General features: G+C 54.0%; 3 protein-coding genes across 7 annotated transcripts; 1 reads left to right on the top strand and 2 right to left on the bottom strand.

Moving 5' to 3' along the window:
- Positions 1-245: 245 nt before the first annotated feature.
- Positions 246-6,774, top strand: TAF12 (TATA-box binding protein associated factor 12). 5 transcript variants are annotated; one of them, XM_065041345.1, is made up of 7 exons: positions 310-404; positions 1,492-1,638; positions 3,378-3,629; positions 4,665-4,742; positions 5,022-5,160; positions 5,700-5,788; positions 6,314-6,774. In XM_065041345.1, the coding sequence occupies exons 2-7, from the start codon at positions 1,570-1,572 to the stop codon at positions 6,347-6,349; spliced, it is 663 nt and encodes a 220-aa protein (XP_064897417.1). In that variant the 5' UTR covers positions 310-404; positions 1,492-1,569; the 3' UTR covers positions 6,350-6,774. The 5 variants fall into 5 exon arrangements, with proteins under 5 accessions (XP_064897419.1, XP_064897420.1, XP_064897417.1 ...); XM_065041346.1 differs by having other exon boundaries at positions 313-404; positions 5,046-5,160; XM_065041347.1 differs by lacking the exon at positions 1,492-1,638 and having other exon boundaries at positions 246-404; positions 5,046-5,160.
- Positions 6,775-7,947: 1,173 nt separating this feature from the next.
- On the bottom strand, positions 7,948-9,474 carry LOC102092013 (ras-related protein Rab-39B). The gene is made up of 2 exons (XM_065041351.1): positions 9,211-9,474; positions 7,948-8,476 (listed from the first exon to the last, which is right to left on the bottom strand). Exons 1-2 carry the CDS (start codon positions 9,423-9,425, stop codon positions 8,050-8,052), a joined length of 642 nt encoding a protein of 213 aa, XP_064897423.1. The 5' UTR covers positions 9,426-9,474; the 3' UTR covers positions 7,948-8,049.
- A 511-nt stretch (positions 9,475-9,985) lies between these two features.
- On the bottom strand, positions 9,986-12,385 carry LOC135576403 (ras-related protein Rab-42-like). The gene is made up of 2 exons (XM_065041245.1): positions 11,351-12,385; positions 9,986-10,605 (listed from the first exon to the last, which is right to left on the bottom strand). The coding sequence occupies exons 1-2, from the start codon at positions 11,608-11,610 to the stop codon at positions 10,191-10,193; spliced, it is 675 nt and encodes a 224-aa protein (XP_064897317.1). The 5' UTR covers positions 11,611-12,385; the 3' UTR covers positions 9,986-10,190.
- Positions 12,386-16,196: the final 3,811 nt, after the last annotated feature.

Here is a 16,196-nt window from a genome sequence, read left to right as displayed (position 1 = left end):
AAAGTAAACGTTCGGCCGGCTGGGAGGGGAAAGTGCCAGGGCACCACTCAGGTCACGGCGAAGCACGAGTGTTTCCTTGACAAAAAGTGTCCAATTCCACATTTCTGCTCTCTTCCTCCTTAAGTTTCACGCCTTTTTTCTCCATTTCTGCTTTTATTTCTCCCCCGAAAACACCGATTCTTTCCTCAGTGGCCCCAAGCGCTATGCAAATCGCGCGGAGCATGCTGGGACGCCTCCCTGCCGCGCCCTCCCCGAGGCGGAGCCCGGGCTCCTCCTGGCGGGTACCTTAGCGCGCACGCGCAGGTAGCGCCTTCCCGATTGGCGGCGCTGGACGCGTTTCCGGTGCGTGGCGGAGGGAGCGCAGCCGGCGGCGGAGCGTCGGTCCGCCCGCGGGTCATGGGGAGGTACGGGCCGGCGCGGCGGTTGGTCGGAGGTCCTTCCCACGGTGGGAGGGGAGGAACCGGCTGTTTTATACCGGCTTTTACAACCTAAAATATGGGAGGGAGCCTGGATGGGCGCGACAGGCTAGTCCCGCCGCTCTTCGGGACAGGCCGCGGCCTGGAGCCGCGGCTCAACCCCCGCCCGGGGAGTGTCAGCAGCCGAGGGGGTCCCGGGGGCTGCGGAGTGACAGGGGGAGGTGTCGGCCCCGGGACCTTGGCCGCGGCGCCCCGGCAGCCTCGGGAAACATTTTATCCCGGGAGGTTCCGTTCGGTCCCGTCACGGCGTTTCCCGGGGGCGATTGTGGGGCCGGGGGTGGATGCTAAAACAACCGCCTGGCAGCTGCGGCCTCCCGGGTGGCGAGAGTCGGTGCTTCCGAGCTCAAACGCAAGGCTGTAAACTCTCTTTGAGTCCCATCGGCATCTAAAAAAGCACATCCGGGGAAAAAAAAAAAGGACTTTAAAATTTTTTTTTGCTTTTAACAAGCGCATGTGATGGATAAGTACTTGTCACCGTCTGTCTCACATTTGCAATAACTACAGCAAAACCCAAGAACTTTCTCAGTTTTCTCTGTTAACAATAAAGATACACCCAGACCAGATGGTCCTTTGCAAAACTATTTAAATGTTTGGTGCAAATCGTTATGTCTTGGTAGAAGCAGAAGTCCCCTTGAGCACCCCAGGGAATGCGCCAAAGGTTGGTTTGGCTTTACTGTAGACTTTAATTACAGCTGTAATCCTAACAAGTGGTGCTAATTGAGGCCACTAGCCCTATTCCTGCCATGGAGAGAAGCTGCTCCGGGCTCATCTGCAGATTGCTGCTGACAGCAGATCCCAAGATAACTCTGTTTTCTGACAGAAAAATGAAATTTGGCCAAATTTCTACTCCCTCTTCAGGATCCTGAGAGATGCCTCGTCCTCCGCTCATGATCGTGTGACAGATAAACCCTCTCGTGCTGCAGTACAGCCAGTGCGTCCTCTCTTGCATGAAACTTTCCTCTTGCGGTCTGATTGTAGAGTGGGTGATACAAAAAAATATCTGGTGTTCCTGTAGGAATGAGAGTTAAATGGAAGAGGAGGAAGCGAGCGTAGGTTAACGCTGATCACTGACGTTCTGAGAAGGCTTTGGGAAATGGCCTCTCCGTTCTCTGGCCCCATGGCAGTTGCCGATGTAATTAAAGATCTAGACACTCAGATAGCTGTAAGTAAAAAGCACTGGGGTTGGCATGCGGGATTTTTATCCTGGGAATCCACCCATCTTGTTAACTTGGCGTTTGGTGATCTTAATGGCACGCGAAGGGCGTGATGAGATCTGTAAATAAACAAACAAAATAACTTTATGGTGATAGAAGTGCTTTTGGCTCCAGGAGTTTGGAGCTTTCTCCCCTCCATGGTTGGTAAGAATTCCTGCTTTGTGGATTTGTAAGCTGAGGTGTGGGGGTGACTGACTGGCCTGAGAGCGGCCCAGGCTAAAACCGAGCCTAGCATACACTGAAGTCCTGATATTGTGCTGAGCTCCTCGTCCAGAAACGCCATCTGAGGGGCTTTAGGGTGTGAATGGAATGGTTTTCCATCATTAATTAGTTAAAATGAAGCTGAGAATTTGCTGAGTGCACCACAGAAACGCGTCTCGGACATAAATTCTAAATTCTCTCTGTGTCTGCAAGTGCAGCATTGCATGAATTTGCCGTGGAGTGAAGCACTAAAGCAACCGCCTCTGAGCACTCCGGTGTGATTCCTGGTGTGTGATTTGGGGTGAATTAACCCAAACTAACCAAGCTTGCTGTGATGAGGGGAAAATGTCTGTTTGTAGCTCGTGTAGCAGATGCTCTGTTCATTGTTTTGTATGTGAATGTGCTGTAAAGCTGTTCAAACTCTTTTCTTTCTCTTGTAAGTTAGTTCATCCTCAAGCACTTAGACTTTTTGGAAGTGGCAGCTGCTTCTTGACTGTCTCTAGGCCCAACAGCAGCTGCTACATGAGGAATTTTTACCTCAAACTGTTCTGTAAATGCTCATTGCACTTGACAGACCTGTCCCTGCTGCCCACAGCAGTTGTGGGGTGGAAGGTCCAGGGTTTTGCTGAGTTTCTTTTTGCATAGCATTAAGGACAGAGTGTCACCAAGCCGGGATTTTAGGGCCTTCCAGCCGTGAAACACCACAGCTGCTGGTTGATCTGTGTGTTGGCTCAGTGGGCAACAACCTGAATAACTTAAGGGTGAACTTGGAAGATCGGAGTAATGGGTTAAGCTGCTCCAGCTCACCTCTGGTTCCCTGTTATCGGTAAAGCCGCCTGCACTGGCTGTGGCTCTTGCTGTGTGAAGCACAACTCGAAGGTGTGGGCAAGCGCTTGTGTTTCTCCGCCACATTACCTCTGAGAACCCAGATTTGTGCTTTCAGAACCCAAAACAAACCCTTTGTTGTCAAGGAACCACTGTGGATCAGGCCTGGAGTGCAGTGTTACTGAAAATGAGGCGTCCACCCTGTGGCAGACACCGCAGGAGATGAACGCCCTGTCCTCAGGCTCATGGAGAGGACTCGAATGCTGCTCCTGCTCTTCCCTTCACCGCTGCCACGGGAGCAAACCTGTCTCCATTATTAAATCTCTGTGGGCTCTTCCTCGAAGCTGTTTATGGTCCAAGTGAAATGCATTCAGAAGGGCAGGGGGGACACGTGTGTTGGATTCAGCCCCAGGAAGGAGCTGCTGAGCTGCTGCCTTTCGTCCGTGCGCTGCCTGCAGCCTCTCGGCTGCTACTGGCAAATTCCATATCCCAGGGAATGTGTTCTCTTTTTCTAAACATTTCTCCTCCCTCTTGCTGCATCTGGAGAGACCTGATCTGCTGTAAAATCCTGGGCCCTATCAGGACACTGTGGTTTCCTGTAGACAAAGCTGCAATCGCCCCCTTCTCATTGCTAACTTGTAGCTTTTGTATCCTTTTACAGTTGATTGGTTTGGGTCCCCACAACGCCAAGAAGAAACAAGACCTAGATAAACTTTATGACCTAAAAGCTAAAGCCCAACAGATTATGAACCAGTTTGGCCCATCGACCTTGATCAACCTCTCCAACTTCTCTTCTGGAAAGCCCGAACCCGCCAGCACCCCCCCGCAGAGCTCCATGGCCAACAGCACCGTTGTGGCAAAGATGCCAGGGACGCCGAGCGGAGGGGGACGGCTCAGTCCTGAGAGCAACCAGGTAATTTTATCTGCAGCTTTAGGACAACAGGGGAGATGCTCAGACCTGCCTGAGGCTTAATTCCTTTCCTTCCTTAAGTTACAAACAAAAACTTAATAAATGTCCGTATCAGTGACTGAGTGAGCAAATGTGTCCATAGATTGTTTCTCTTCCCTGGATGGGGTGTGCATGCTGTAAGTGTAGAGGTTTTTTTCGTTTCAGGAAAATGTATATTGAGAAGTTCTTTTTAAATGTGGTTTAGATGGGAAGACTGAAAGTTTGTAGCCTGCATCTGAGTGGGGTAGTGTGAGAGGCAGCATCACTGCCAGGAGCTGCTAATTTGTGTGTGTTTGCTTGTCCTGGTGGGACAACAAGTGCATAAATTGCGCAAGCACTCCAGGAACCCTCCCTGATGTCTCTGCAGTGTCACTGTCACTGGCACCTCTCTGGGAAGTGTCCCCTGACAAACAGATGCAGCAGTTCTTCCCGCAGTGTGAGGGAACCGGGAAGAGGTTTTCCAGGGGTGTCTGGTTCATCTGACCAGATGGATGGATCAGTGCTGAGAACTTTTATCCACACCCTACAAGACTGAAGTGTCCTGTTGTTGTCCAGCAGCAGGAAAATTTCTGCTCCCCACCACTTCTGCCCTAGAATAACCCAGCACTGACCTATCTTGCTGTTTTCCTTGTGAAACAGTAAAGCTGGTAAGTGCTACAGCCATGGAAATGCTTCCTTTGTGCCCTGAGCACAAATTTAGTCACTATCTGCCTCTTAAGACTTCTAATTTTGTCCCCTCTTGCCTGCAGCTCAGTGCCAGTTCAGCACAGGAGACTTATTTATCCTGACCCTCTGCATTCCATTTTTGTTCACTGGTGCTTGAAAATGGCTCCTTAACACCTGATAATTCTTATCTCTGCCATTCTTGAGCTGATAGGCTGTGTCAACACCTGTGACTTGGGCCTGGGGAGGGCTAGCAGGGGAGGAGGTTTTTTGGTGTCTGTGCTAAAGCAGTGTGGTAAATCTGGTAAATCCTTCCCTCTTCTCCCACATGCTCAGGTTTTAACAAAGAAGAAATTGCAGGACCTGGTGCGGGAGGTGGATCCGAATGAGCAGCTGGATGAAGATGTGGAGGAAGTAGGTACCAACCCATGGCAGGGGCTACAAAATAGAGCTAATCTTGGATTTGTCACAAACTGGTGGCCCTTTGTCCAAGGCAGGGACGGCTGCTTCATTTTACGCTTCTGTGTTCTCACGTTTGCTGCAGCCTTCAGCCATCTGTGTCTGTTCCTGCGTCCCAGCATCAAAAAGCATTTTAAACCAGTGATTGTAGCAAACGCCTTTGAAATACAGACTTCTGAGGACTCATTTTCATGCTTTCTGCATAACTTCAGCTGCTCGGTACTGACAAGACAGGTTGTTGTCCTTGTCCTGCCGCAGATGCTGTTGCAGATCGCTGACGATTTCATCGAGAGCGTGGTGACAGCAGCCTGTCAGCTTGCGCGGCATCGCAAGTCGAACACCCTGGAAGTGAAAGATGTCCAGTTGCATCTCGGTGAGTGATTTTTTTTTTTTTTTTCTTAGCTGAGTGCTGGGTGCAGTGTTGGGCTGGAAACCCACGAGTAGCTACAGATACGTAACTACAAAAATGTTCCAAGGGCTGGAACAGCTCTGCTGGGAGGACAGGCTGAGAGTTGGGGTGTTCAGCTGGAGAAGACAAGGCTCCAGGGAGCCTTTGTGGCTTTGTGGCCTTTGTGGCCTTTCCGTAATTAAAAGGGGACAATAAAAAAGATGAGGTCAGACTTTTGAGCGGGGCTTGTTGCAACAGGACAAGGGATGATGGTTTTAAACTAAAGGAGGGGAGATTCAGGCTGGACAGGAGGAAGGAATTGTTGCCCTGAGGGTGGTGAGAGCCTGGCCCAGGTACCCAGAGAGGTGGTAGATGAACCATCCCTGGAGACATCCCAGGCCAGGCTGGACGGGGCTCTGAGCAACCTGAGCTGGGGAAGATGTTTGTGCCTGTTTGTGAGGACAAGGCTGCCCTTGGGGTGAGCTGTTGGGGGCGATCGTGCTGACCTGGCTGCTCTCTTCCAGAGCGTCAGTGGAACATGTGGATCCCAGGCTTCGGTTCTGAAGAAATCCGGCCCTACAAAAAAGCCTGCACTACAGAAGCTCACAAACAGGTGAGGAGCCCTCAACACCACCAAGCATCACGTGGCAGAAGCCTGATATGGGGAGGGTGGCCTCAAATTCCTGGCATGACATGAATTTTTAGCCTCTTCTAAGTGTTTTGGGCTTGAAATAACTTCCATAGTCTCATCGCCTGTTTGTGCAGAGAGGACTGAGGTTGCTCGGGCCCCACTGTGGTGGTGGCTGCACCCTAAGGGAAGCAGCAGAACTTGCAGCTCAGCTCGGAATGGTTTGAAAACCAGCTGAGAGGCTGTGAAGTGGGGTTTGGATCCGGGCACTCTTTAATCCCACTTTTCTCACTAGTGTCAGTGTTGCACTTCCAGCCCTGGGTGTTGAGGAGCGCAGATGTTTCCCTTTTCCTCTGGGATCCCATTAAGATTCAAACAGACCTGACAGACCTGTGCAGAAACGAGTCAGGCAGAGTCCCGAGAGAGCCTGAGATACGTTGTTCCTGCACAGTTGTTTTGCAGTAACCTTGTCTGAGATGCTTAGATTCCCACATTTTTCTCTTTTTACAGAGAATGGCACTGATTCGCAAAACTACCAAGAAATAGCTCCCGGGAAGAGCCAGGAGAAGATGCCTCTGTGTTTTGGGATGTCTGCCTCTCCACGATGCCATCCATGGGATATTTTTTTTTTAATGCTTTACAGAGAAGCATATATTTTTTATTAATGGTGCAGCAATATCTTAACTTGATGATGAGATCTGCCAAAAATATTCTACACACTCTTCCTCATCCCCCTCTAAGACCACAATGCAAAACAAAGACTTTTTATTTGTGACTTGAAAGTGGTTTATTGTGTAAGTGATCATCCAAGGGAGAGAGTGTTTGATCTTGTGTGGGACAGTATTAGAAGCATCTGTAGAGGTTTTTGTTTCCTCCTTCCTGCCCTGACCTGCCCCAGTACTTTGTAATGTCAGTGTTTATATAAATACCTGCATTTGTTTTACATGAATAAAGAAATTATTAATCTAAAACCATGGGAAAGTCTTGTGCTCTTCTAATGGCGTGTGGGGGAGTTGCTGGTGAAACAGGAAGCCCCACTTTTCTGGTCTGGGTGGGGGGTTTGTTCTGGTCAGAGATCTGCCCTGGGCTCTGGGGTGAGCAGAAGGATTTTTCTGATGGGGAGCGGCTGGGGGACCTGGGGGGTTCAGCTGGAGAACAGGAGCTGAGGGGAGACCTTCTGATCTCTGAACTGCCTGAAAGGAGCTTGGAGCCAGGGGGGGTCGGGCTCTGCTCCCCAGGAACAAGCACCAGGAGCAGAGGAAACGGCCTCAAGTTGCGCCAGGGGAGGTTGAGGTTGGATTTAGGAACAATTTCTTCCCCAAAGGGCTGTGGGGCATTGGAACAGGCTGCCCAGGGCAGTGCTGGAGTCACCAGCCCTGGAGGGCTGGACAGACGGACATGAGGTTCTCAGGACATGGGGTAGTGCCAGGGGTGGGGGAATGGTTGGACTTGGTAATCTTGAGGGTCTTTTCCAACCAAAATGATTCTATGAGGAAAGGCCACGTCCTGCTGGCTGTTTCTGCTCTACCCAGTTTTTATCAGAGAAGCCGCAAGAGCCATTTCTCATGGAGCAGAGGGAGCAGGTCTGCAAACCCCTGTGCTATGGGAGTCTTGCTGGTGCCCGCAGGCAGGACTGGGACCTGTCTTCCCTGCTTGGCATCCATGAGGGAAACCGCTGGGGCTGAGGTAATTTGGAAACCAGTATGAGCTCCCAGTTCAGACACCAGTATGGGCTACCTTGGCTCCTTGAAGAAGCCAGGGAGTGTGACACACACAAACGCAGCCCCAGGTGGGGCTGTTCCTGCACCACAGCCACTGCTGGGAGGAATGTGGGGGTTGTTCAGCAGCTGCTCCAGCTCAGGGTGCCTGGGGAGAGCTGCCATTCCAACCAGCCCACCCTGACCTCCTGGGGATGGAGACCAGCTCTGAGTGAATAAAACAGGGAGTAAAAAGGGTTTTAGGTCAAGACTGATCTGACATGGGACCCTGGGGGGCCAGGAGGACCCACAGTTTCTCTCTGGGGGATGGGGAGAGCCTTGGAGAAAGGGGTTTGTAGAGGGAATAGAGGAAAGGTGGGTGACACCTGGGTCTCTGCAGAATTCACCCTTCCCGTGGCCACTTCCTCAGGAAAACATGGGCAGGCAGAGAGATGACCAAGGGTGTTTAATCCGCGCTTGCTGCTCCATCTCTGCCTCATCCCTTGTGCATCGTGGTGGGGTGTCCCATCCCTCCCAGAGTCACCAGCTCTAACACAAGCATCTCTTCCACTTCTCCTCCTTCTCCGGCACTGCAGCCTTGCATGGCAGTGGGATGCTGCTCTTCACCCCGTCCCATGCCTCGCTGGCCACCAGCCGCCCCGTTTGCAGTGCCTGATAGATGCCCAGTGTCAGTGTTTGGAACGCCTGGACCACGTTGCTGGCGTCCTTGGCTGAGGTCTCCACGTACTGCACCCCCAGAGAGGCTGCCAGCTTCTCTGCCTCCCTCCTGCCCACCCGCCTCTGCCCCACCAGGTCGCTTTTGTGCCCCACCAGCAAGAAAACCATGCGGAATGGCTGGACTGTCTCTGTCACCTCCCGGTGCCACCGGCGGATGCTCTCGAAGGACGCACGGTTGGTGAGGTCAAAGAGCAACATCCCCCCCGCCGAGTTGCGATAGTAGGAGCGAGTCACGGACCTGGGACATGAAGAGAAATGGGGTGAGACCCCCACCGGGGTCTCCAGTGCTGCCCTGGGCAGCATCTCCCCTGATGCAGGGCAACCCCAGCATCTCCTCCCGCCCACAACTGTCACCTTGCTCCTGAGAGTGAGAATTGTCCCTTTGGCTCTGTCAGCAAGTGGTCTGGGCAGCTCTGTCCCTACTCAGCCACCAAAGCTCGTCTGTCCCCTGTTACCACAGCCCCCGAGCTCTCCTGTCCCCAGCAGCCATGTCCCACAACCTGTCCTCTCCCCACAGCCATGTCCCTCGAGCTCTCCTGTCTCCACAGCCTTGTCCCTCAAACTCTCCTGTTCCCAGCAGCCTGGCCAGTGGTGGCAGCCCCAGCCATGAGGTGCCAAGGCTCCCAGCAGCTGCGCTGGGGAAGCCACTTTGCTCAGCTCCCACTGGGCTCCCAGTCTTTTCCCCCAGATCCCTGCAGCTGAGGGGGCAGAGTGGAGTTTGCAGGGGGCTCCTGTACCCCCTTTGGAGCTGGAGCCAGGGCTGACGAGGCAACCCGAAGGGCTCTTTTCCTGGGAACACCCTTGGCTTTGGCTCATCATTGCGGTTCCTCACCCATGGGGTGGGGATACACACACACACCTGTACCCAGGAACTCCCTGGGGTTGAGATCACAACATCCCACCCACACCCCAGATACAGGGGGACACTTGGCTCCATCACCCTCCCCCACACACCCCACAACCTGGACCCACCTGAACCGCTCCTGCCCAGCCGTGTCCCAGAACTGCAGCTTCACCTGCAGCCCCGGCTCCAGCTCCACGAACTGAACATAGAAATCCACCCCCACCGTCTGGTTGACAGCATCCAGGAAGATACCCTCGGTGTAGCGCCGCAGCAGTGAGGATTTCCCTACCGTCGAGTCCCCCAGCATGATCACCCGGAACTGGTATTGCCACCGCAGCTCCATCAGCACCTCCGTAGGCTACCGGGACCCGCCGCCCCCGCACTGGGAGCATGTGCAGGCAGGACCCGGCGTCTCCACCCAGGAGGCGTTCCCACTGCTATGAGCACTGAGTGGCCCATCCTGAGCCTCCTTGCTCTCTTTTTCCTCAGTTTCATCCAGTTGGAAGCGCTCGGGAGGTGCCTTGTCCCATTTTCCCAGGGGGTCGCCCTGTGACACAAGGTCAATAGAATCACAGAAGAGTTTGGGTTGAGGGGACCTTCCCAGGTCCCCCAGTGCCACCCCTGCCATGACAGGGACATCTTCACCAGCTCAGGTTGCTTGGAGCCCCATCCAGCCTGGCCTGGGGTGTCTCCAGGGATGATTCATCCACCACCTCTCTGGCCAACCGGTGCCAAGCTCTCACCACCCACAGGGGCAACAATTTCAGCCTGAATCTCCCCTCTTTTAGTTTAAAACCATCACCCCACCATGTGACACAGGGCAGCTTTACACCACCAGCGACCTCCCAAAAGCAGAGCATCCCCCATGTCATGGACTGAGCATGGCAGTTTGTCCTTGTCAGGGGTCTGGCGCTCAGCACAACCTTTATTTAGCGTGGAAAAGCACCAGATTTATTAAAAGCACTCTTGTAACAGGATATTATTTTTTTCAGAGCCCCCAAATTAAAGCTTGAAATAAACCCAAGGCTGGGAAGGGGTGCAGCCCAAGGAGGAGGGAGAGAGAACCACACCCATCAGGGGAGGGTCTCATGTCCCCCCCATGTCCCCATCAGCACTGGCACCATGCCTGGGGCTCCCCACGTGCTGGGGGCCAGAGGCTGCTCTGGCTGGGGATGAGCCTGATGCCACCGCAGTCCCAGTGCGAGGTAAGAGTCCCCTGTCCCAGTGCCCGCTGGATGTCCCCTGCCAGTGTCTGGAAGGCCAGCTCCACATTGAGGTTGCCACGGACAGAAGTCTCCACGAAGGCCTTGCCCAGGGTGGCTGCCAGGTCCCCAGCCTCCTCCGCTGACACGACGCGCCCGGCCACCAGGTCACACTTGTGTCCCACCAGCATGAAGACAGGGGAACAGTCCCCGACGGCCTCACAGTACCACTCAGGGATGTGCTCAAAGGATGCACGGTTAGTGAGGTCAAACACCAGCAGCACCCCCACCACGCTCCGGTAGAAGGACCTGGTGATGGACCTGGAGACACCGGAGGAGAGTTTGGGGGACAGCCCATCACCCCCTACACCTACTTAACCTGGGGGTGTATTTGGGTCCCAGCTGGGACCTCAGGAGCAGGAAAGTGAGGCCTGCCCACACCATTTGCACCCCAATTTTCTGTTCAGCATCCCCCACCCCAAGACTGGGACGCTTCAGAGGAGACCTGGGTGGGGTTTCAGGGGCTCCAGGATCCCTCTGCCCCCCCACAACCCATGGTGCAGCAGGAATGGGTGGGTGCTGAAGGGGCTAAGAAATGTGGCACCCCCAGACACTGGGGTCCCCAAAAGGCTCCTGGGGATTGGGGGGAGAGTGAGACTCCTCGCTCCAGCAACAGCACCTGGCTTGTCACCCCATCACACCCCTTTTGAGCCTCTTTCCCACTTCCAGGAGCTCCTGATTTCAACCTGATGTAATCAGGAAGGAAATCGCGCACCCCCAGTGCCCTGACACCCCAGGACTAGACTAGCATCCCAGGACTGACACACCAGGACCAGCATCCCAGGGCCTACACCCTGCCCTACACACCTGGCCAGCTCTGGCTTCGCTGCAAGTTCAGCAGAAGGTTGCAAGAGCCTCTAAAGTGTCCCCAGCCCAACGAGCCATTGTTGCCTGTCCCTGCATGCCTGGCCCACCCTGGCACACCCACCCTGGCATGGAGAGATGAATCAGCTAGGTGCTGCAGTCCCGTGGGGGGTGCATGTCCCCCTCCCTGTCCCCACCTCACCTGAACCTCTCCTGGCCGGCTGTGTCCCAGAGCTGCAGCTTGGCCTTGCCGGCAGGTGACAGAGGGACAGTGCGGCTGTAGAACTCCACGCCGATGATGGGACAGGGGGTGGCCGTCCCCACGTCCTCTCCACCTGTCCCCTCTGCAAAACAACGCAGCAGTGATGACTTTCCCACCGCTGCGTCCCCCAGCACGATGACACGGAACTGGTAGTGTCCCCTGGGGTTGGGGGCTTGGTGGGGTTCTGTCACCGTCCCCATGGCAGCAGCTGTGCTGGATCCCGACGCAGCCGGGCTTTGCTGTGCTGGCAGGGCTGGGGACAGGTCTCCACCCTTGTCCCCACCCCACGGCACCTTCCGGGGGGACAGACTCTGGCCTTGCTGTCACATGGGGCAGACAAACAAACTGTCCCTGGGAGGAGGGAGAAGCCGCCAACCCTGTTCTCCTGTCCCCGAGGTGTTGTGTTTGGTGTTGTCACGTGCCAGCTCTGTCCCGCTGCCTGGCTTTGGTGACAAAAATGGGGACAGGCAGGCTCTGGGTGTACAAACATACTGCCACAGAGAGGCTGGCGTACCCAGGGAAGCCAAAGTCCTAGGTAAGCTGGGAGGGACAAGCTTGAGGGGAAAGAGGCTTTGAGTCCACCTGGGGAGAAGGGATGAGGGGTCAGCGACATCAGCTGTGTCATTTGCCTTTGTTTTTGCAGGTGCCACAGGCAAACTCAGAGGGGTGAAGCCGCATGCCCATTGGCGGCTGACAAGGTGAGGTGGTGGTGGGAGTTGAGGAGCACAGTATTGCCTGATGACTCAGTTCAGTGTTTCCTTCTTGTTTTGTAGGAGCTTTGTGGGCCCCTTTGGACTCGGATGAACATTTATGGTGAGCTAGGGTAGAGGCAAGGAGGAGTGTGGGGCTGGGGACTTGTCCCAAGTGTCAAATTAATTTTGTTTCTTCCTGTCTTAGGTGTCACGAACGATGAGGGTTTCTGCCTGCGCCCCTGGCACGACACGCTGGACGGAATGACATGGAACATAGGAGGGGGTGGGTGTTGTGGAAGGGGTGGGTGTTGACCCACACGATACTTACTGCTGACACGGCTTAGTATGCATGTGTTTTCTTATTGCAGATGATGAAGGGAAAACTGTTGACTACAGAAAGATCCCCGTTAGCCCATGTGGTGTTTTCCTTTCTGAGGATGGATTCAGTCCCTTAGACCTCTGAAAGATAAGGGGAGGGACAAGGGCTGGGGAGGGGCTTGGAATTAAAGGGGCGGGGTTTAAAGATCTGACAGGGGGAAGGGACGACCAGGAACAGTACCCTTTGGGTGGGTAAAGGAGTAGGGGTAAGGTTAGGGTCAGGGTTACGGTTAGGGCTTAAGATTACGGTTAGGGTTAGTTTAGTGTTAGGGTTAGAGTTAGGGTTAGGATTAGGATTAGGTGAGGGTTAGGGTTAAGGTTAGGCTAAGGTTACAGTCTGGGTCAGGGTTAGGTTAGGGTTAGGGAAGGGTTAGGCTTCTGTTTAGGCATAGGCTAAAGCTTAGGCTTAGGCTTAGGTTAGGGTTAAGGTCAGGGTCATAGTCAGGGACAGGGTTAGGTTAGGATTAGGATGGGTTTAGGGTTAGAGTTAGTGTTAGTGTGAGGCTTAGGTTAGGGTTAGGGGTAGGGTTAGGATTAGGTTTGTTTTAGCGTTAGAGTTAGGGTTAGTGTTGGGCTTAGGTTAGGGTTAGGGTGAGGTTTAGGGTTAGGGTTAAATTTAAGTTAGGGTTAAGGTTAGGGTTAGGGTTAGGATTAAGGTTGGTTTAGGTTTAGACTTAGTGTTAGGGTTAGGCTTAGATTACAGTTATGGTGAGCTTTAGGGTTATGGTTAAACGTAGGTTCAGGGTCCGGGCTAGGTTAGGGTTAAGGGTTAGGGTTAGGATTAGGTTTAGGTTTGGTTTAGGGTTAGACGTAGTGTTAGGGTTAGGCTTAGGTTACGGGTATGCTGAGGTTTAGAATATGGTTAAACTTAAGTTAGGTTTAGGGTCAGGGTTACGGTCAGGGTCAGGGCTAGTTTAGGGTCAGTGTTAGGGTTAGGGTTAGGATTAAGGTTGGTTTAGGTTTAGACTTAGTGTTAGGGTTAGGCTTAGGTTACGGTTATGGTGAGTTTAAGTTTGCTTTAGGGTTAGACGTAGCATTAGGGTTAGGCTTAGGTTACGGGTATGCTGAGGTTTAGGGATATGGTTAAACTTAAGTTAGGTCTTGGGTCAGGGTTACGGTCAGGGTTAGGGCTTGCGTTAGGGTTAAGGTTAGGAGTACTGTTAGGGTTTGGTTTAGGTTTGGTTTAGGGTTAGATGTAGCGTTGGGGTTAGGCTTAGGTTACGGGTATGCTGATGTTTAGGGATATGGTTAAACTTAAGTTAGGTGTTGGGTCAGGGTTACGGTCAGGGTCAGGGCTAGGTTAGGGTTAGGGTTAGGTTTAGGATCACTGTTAGGATTAGGGTTTGTTTATGGTTAGAAGTCGCGTTAGGGTTATGTTACAGGTATGCTGAGGTTTATGGTTATGGTTAAACTTAAGTTAGGTTTCGGGTCAGGGTTACGGTCAAGGTCAGGACTAGGTTAGGATTAGGGTCAGGGTTACGGTCAGGGTCAGGGGTAGGTTAGGGTCAGGGTTAGGATTACGGTTAGGGTTAGGATCACTGTTAGGGTTAGGATTACGGTTGGTTTATGGTTAGACGTAGCGTTGGGGTTAGGCTTAGGTTACGGGTATGCTGAGGTTTAGGGATATGGTTAAACTTATGCTAGGTTTAGGGTCAGGGTTATGGTCAGGGCTAGGTTAGGGTTAGCGTTAGGGTTAGGCTTAGGGTTAGGGTTAAGGTTAGGGTTAGGATTACGGTTAGGGTTAGGGTTAGGTTTAAGGTTGGTTTAGGTTTAGACTTAGGGTTAGGCTTAGGTTACGGTTATGGTGAGCTTTATGGTTATGGTTAAACGTAGGTTTAGGGTTAGGGTTAGGATTAAGGTTGGTTTAGGGTTAGGGTTAGCGTTAGGGTTAGGATTAAGGTTGGTTTAGGGTTAGCGTTAGGGTTAGGGTTAGGATCATGGTTAGGGTTAGGATCACGCAAATGAGGCAATGGGAAACGTGCCTAGAAAACCATCTTAATAGTGTATAGAGGGTACAGACAAGAGCAGCTGGACGAGGGAAATATACCAAGGCAACACTGGCAAAGAGAGTTCCCCAATCTGCCTGGAAAAGGGGGGTGTCGATACCGGCCGGCACGAACGGCTCCCTTCTCAGGTCGGCCAGAAGCATTGCCGTGCCAGGGGGCGTCTGCCGGCCTGTGGGCCGGGGCTGTGGCTGTTTGGGGCACTGCCCCCGCTTCTCTTAGTGGAGCCCCCCGATTTTCGGGGGCTTGTGGTACGTGCACTTGTAAATGACACGATGTTCCCAGATGCTTTTTTTCAGATGCCTGTCCCTGTTTTCTCTTCCCGCTTTTGAAGAGAAGCTGCCGAGTTAGCGTATGCTGCGATGAAGTTATACAAGATGTAGCCCTCATGAACCGGTTGACGTGAGGGAAATGCTTTCTGACTGCCTGCGCGGTGAGGGGACGCGCACGCTGCCCGGGGGCCGCGTCAGGCGGAGCCGAAGGGACCTGCGGCGGCAACGAGCGGGAGCCGCTCGGGAGGTGAGCGCGGGAAGCCCGGCCTCTCTCTCCCTCGGGGATTAAACCCGCACCTGTACGCGCCCTTCCCGGGGGCAGCGGCGAGGCGGGGTCCCCCGGCTCTCCCGGGGCGGCCCCGCTGCCAGGGGGCACGGGCGAGGAGGCGGCAGCGCCTCCTCGGTGCCGGGGGGCGGAGGGGAGAGAGACCTGCCGGCCGGAGCCGGGGGGCACGCGGCCCCTCGGGCAGGGTGTTCCCGGTCTCTTGGCCGCAGGCTGGTGGCGGCGGACGGGTTCAGGTGCTTTGGCCTGCTTTTTAGCCAGCGTGGCCTTCTCCGTGCCGTGAAGAAAATCCCGCGCGTTCGATTCCGCTCGCCGCTCAGGAGATTCCGCCTCTGGGGCTGTGGACTGGGGAAGAACGTTTGCGAGTTGGAGGGCGCTACAAGATATTCCAAGGGGAAGCCGGAGAAGAGGCAAATTGTCTGCCAGTGGAGTTGCGTTCCGTGCAGTCTTCAGTTTAGGACGTTCAGCTTGTCCTTCCCGAAAAGGAGCAGTCATTGGTAGGACCGAGAGAGGCTTTTAAGCGCGTGATCGGAATTGGAGCCAAATGGCACTTGACGTTGCTGCTGTGGGTCTTGGCTTTCACTGGTTTCCCCGCGGCTGCCTAGTGTTTGGGAGCTCGAAGTGGGCATTTTTTTTCCCCAAGGAGAGGCTGTGCTTAAAAAAGAATTTGCTTAAAAAAGGCAGACAAGGCAGGTGAGGATGCAGAGCGGGCCAATCAGATCGCTCGGTAGGGCTGGAGGGGCGGAGCGCCGATAGGCGGGGAGAATGGCAATTGATGTGCGTAGGCAGCCAATGAGGTTGCCGGAGGGGCGGGCGTTGCAGTCTCCGTACTGCGCATGCCCAAATTGCGCAGTCCTCAGTCAGGTCCGACGCTGAGGCGGGCACCTGGGGGCGGAGCGCGGGAAGGAGCATCCAATAGGAGGACGGCGCGGCGGGGTGGAAAGCAGCCAATCAGAGCGCGCCGTCTCAATCCCGTTTGAACAGCTGCCTCCCTGGCAAACGCGTCCGTGGGGTCCCGGGGCGGGTAGCGGGAGTTAACGGGGAAACGGGGGTCGGGGCGAGGGAGGGGAGGCTGTGGAGCGCTCATGTTGGCCTCTCCGTCCCTTTTGCCTCTCTCTCCCTCTCTCTGTGTCACCTTGTCTTGCTCCCTGTCACTGT

The sequence above is a fragment of the Columba livia genome, chromosome 26 (genome assembly GCF_036013475.1).
Source record: "Columba livia isolate bColLiv1 breed racing homer chromosome 26, bColLiv1.pat.W.v2, whole genome shotgun sequence".
NCBI classification, from domain to species: domain Eukaryota; kingdom Metazoa; phylum Chordata; class Aves; order Columbiformes; family Columbidae; genus Columba; species Columba livia.
This window is presented reverse-complemented; position numbering and strand designations above follow the sequence as displayed.

Excerpts from the sequence above, each read along its gene's own strand:
- TAF12 (XM_065041345.1), top strand. The coding sequence starts at position 1,570 with ATGGCCTCTCCGTTCTCTGGCCCCATGGCAGTTGCCGATGTAATTAAA. Across the intron at positions 3,630-4,664 it reads TCAGTCCTGAGAGCAACCAG|GTTTTAACAAAGAAGAAATT; the intron begins GTAATTTTATCT and ends CCACATGCTCAG. Across the intron at positions 4,743-5,021 it reads TGGATGAAGATGTGGAGGAA|GTTGTTGTCCTTGTCCTGCC; the intron begins GTAGGTACCAAC and ends CTGACAAGACAG.
- LOC102092013 (XM_065041351.1), bottom strand. The coding sequence starts at position 9,425 with ATGGAGCTGCGGTGGCAATACCAGTTCCGGGTGATCATGCTGGGGGAC. Across the intron at positions 8,477-9,210 it reads GCTGGGCAGGAGCGGTTCAG|GTCCGTGACTCGCTCCTACT; the intron begins GTGGGTCCAGGT and ends TTCATGTCCCAG.
- LOC135576403 (XM_065041245.1), bottom strand. The coding sequence starts at position 11,610 with ATGGGGACGGTGACAGAACCCCACCAAGCCCCCAACCCCAGGGGACAC. Across the intron at positions 10,606-11,350 it reads GCCGGCCAGGAGAGGTTCAG|GTCCATCACCAGGTCCTTCT; the intron begins GTGAGGTGGGGA and ends CGGTGTCTCCAG.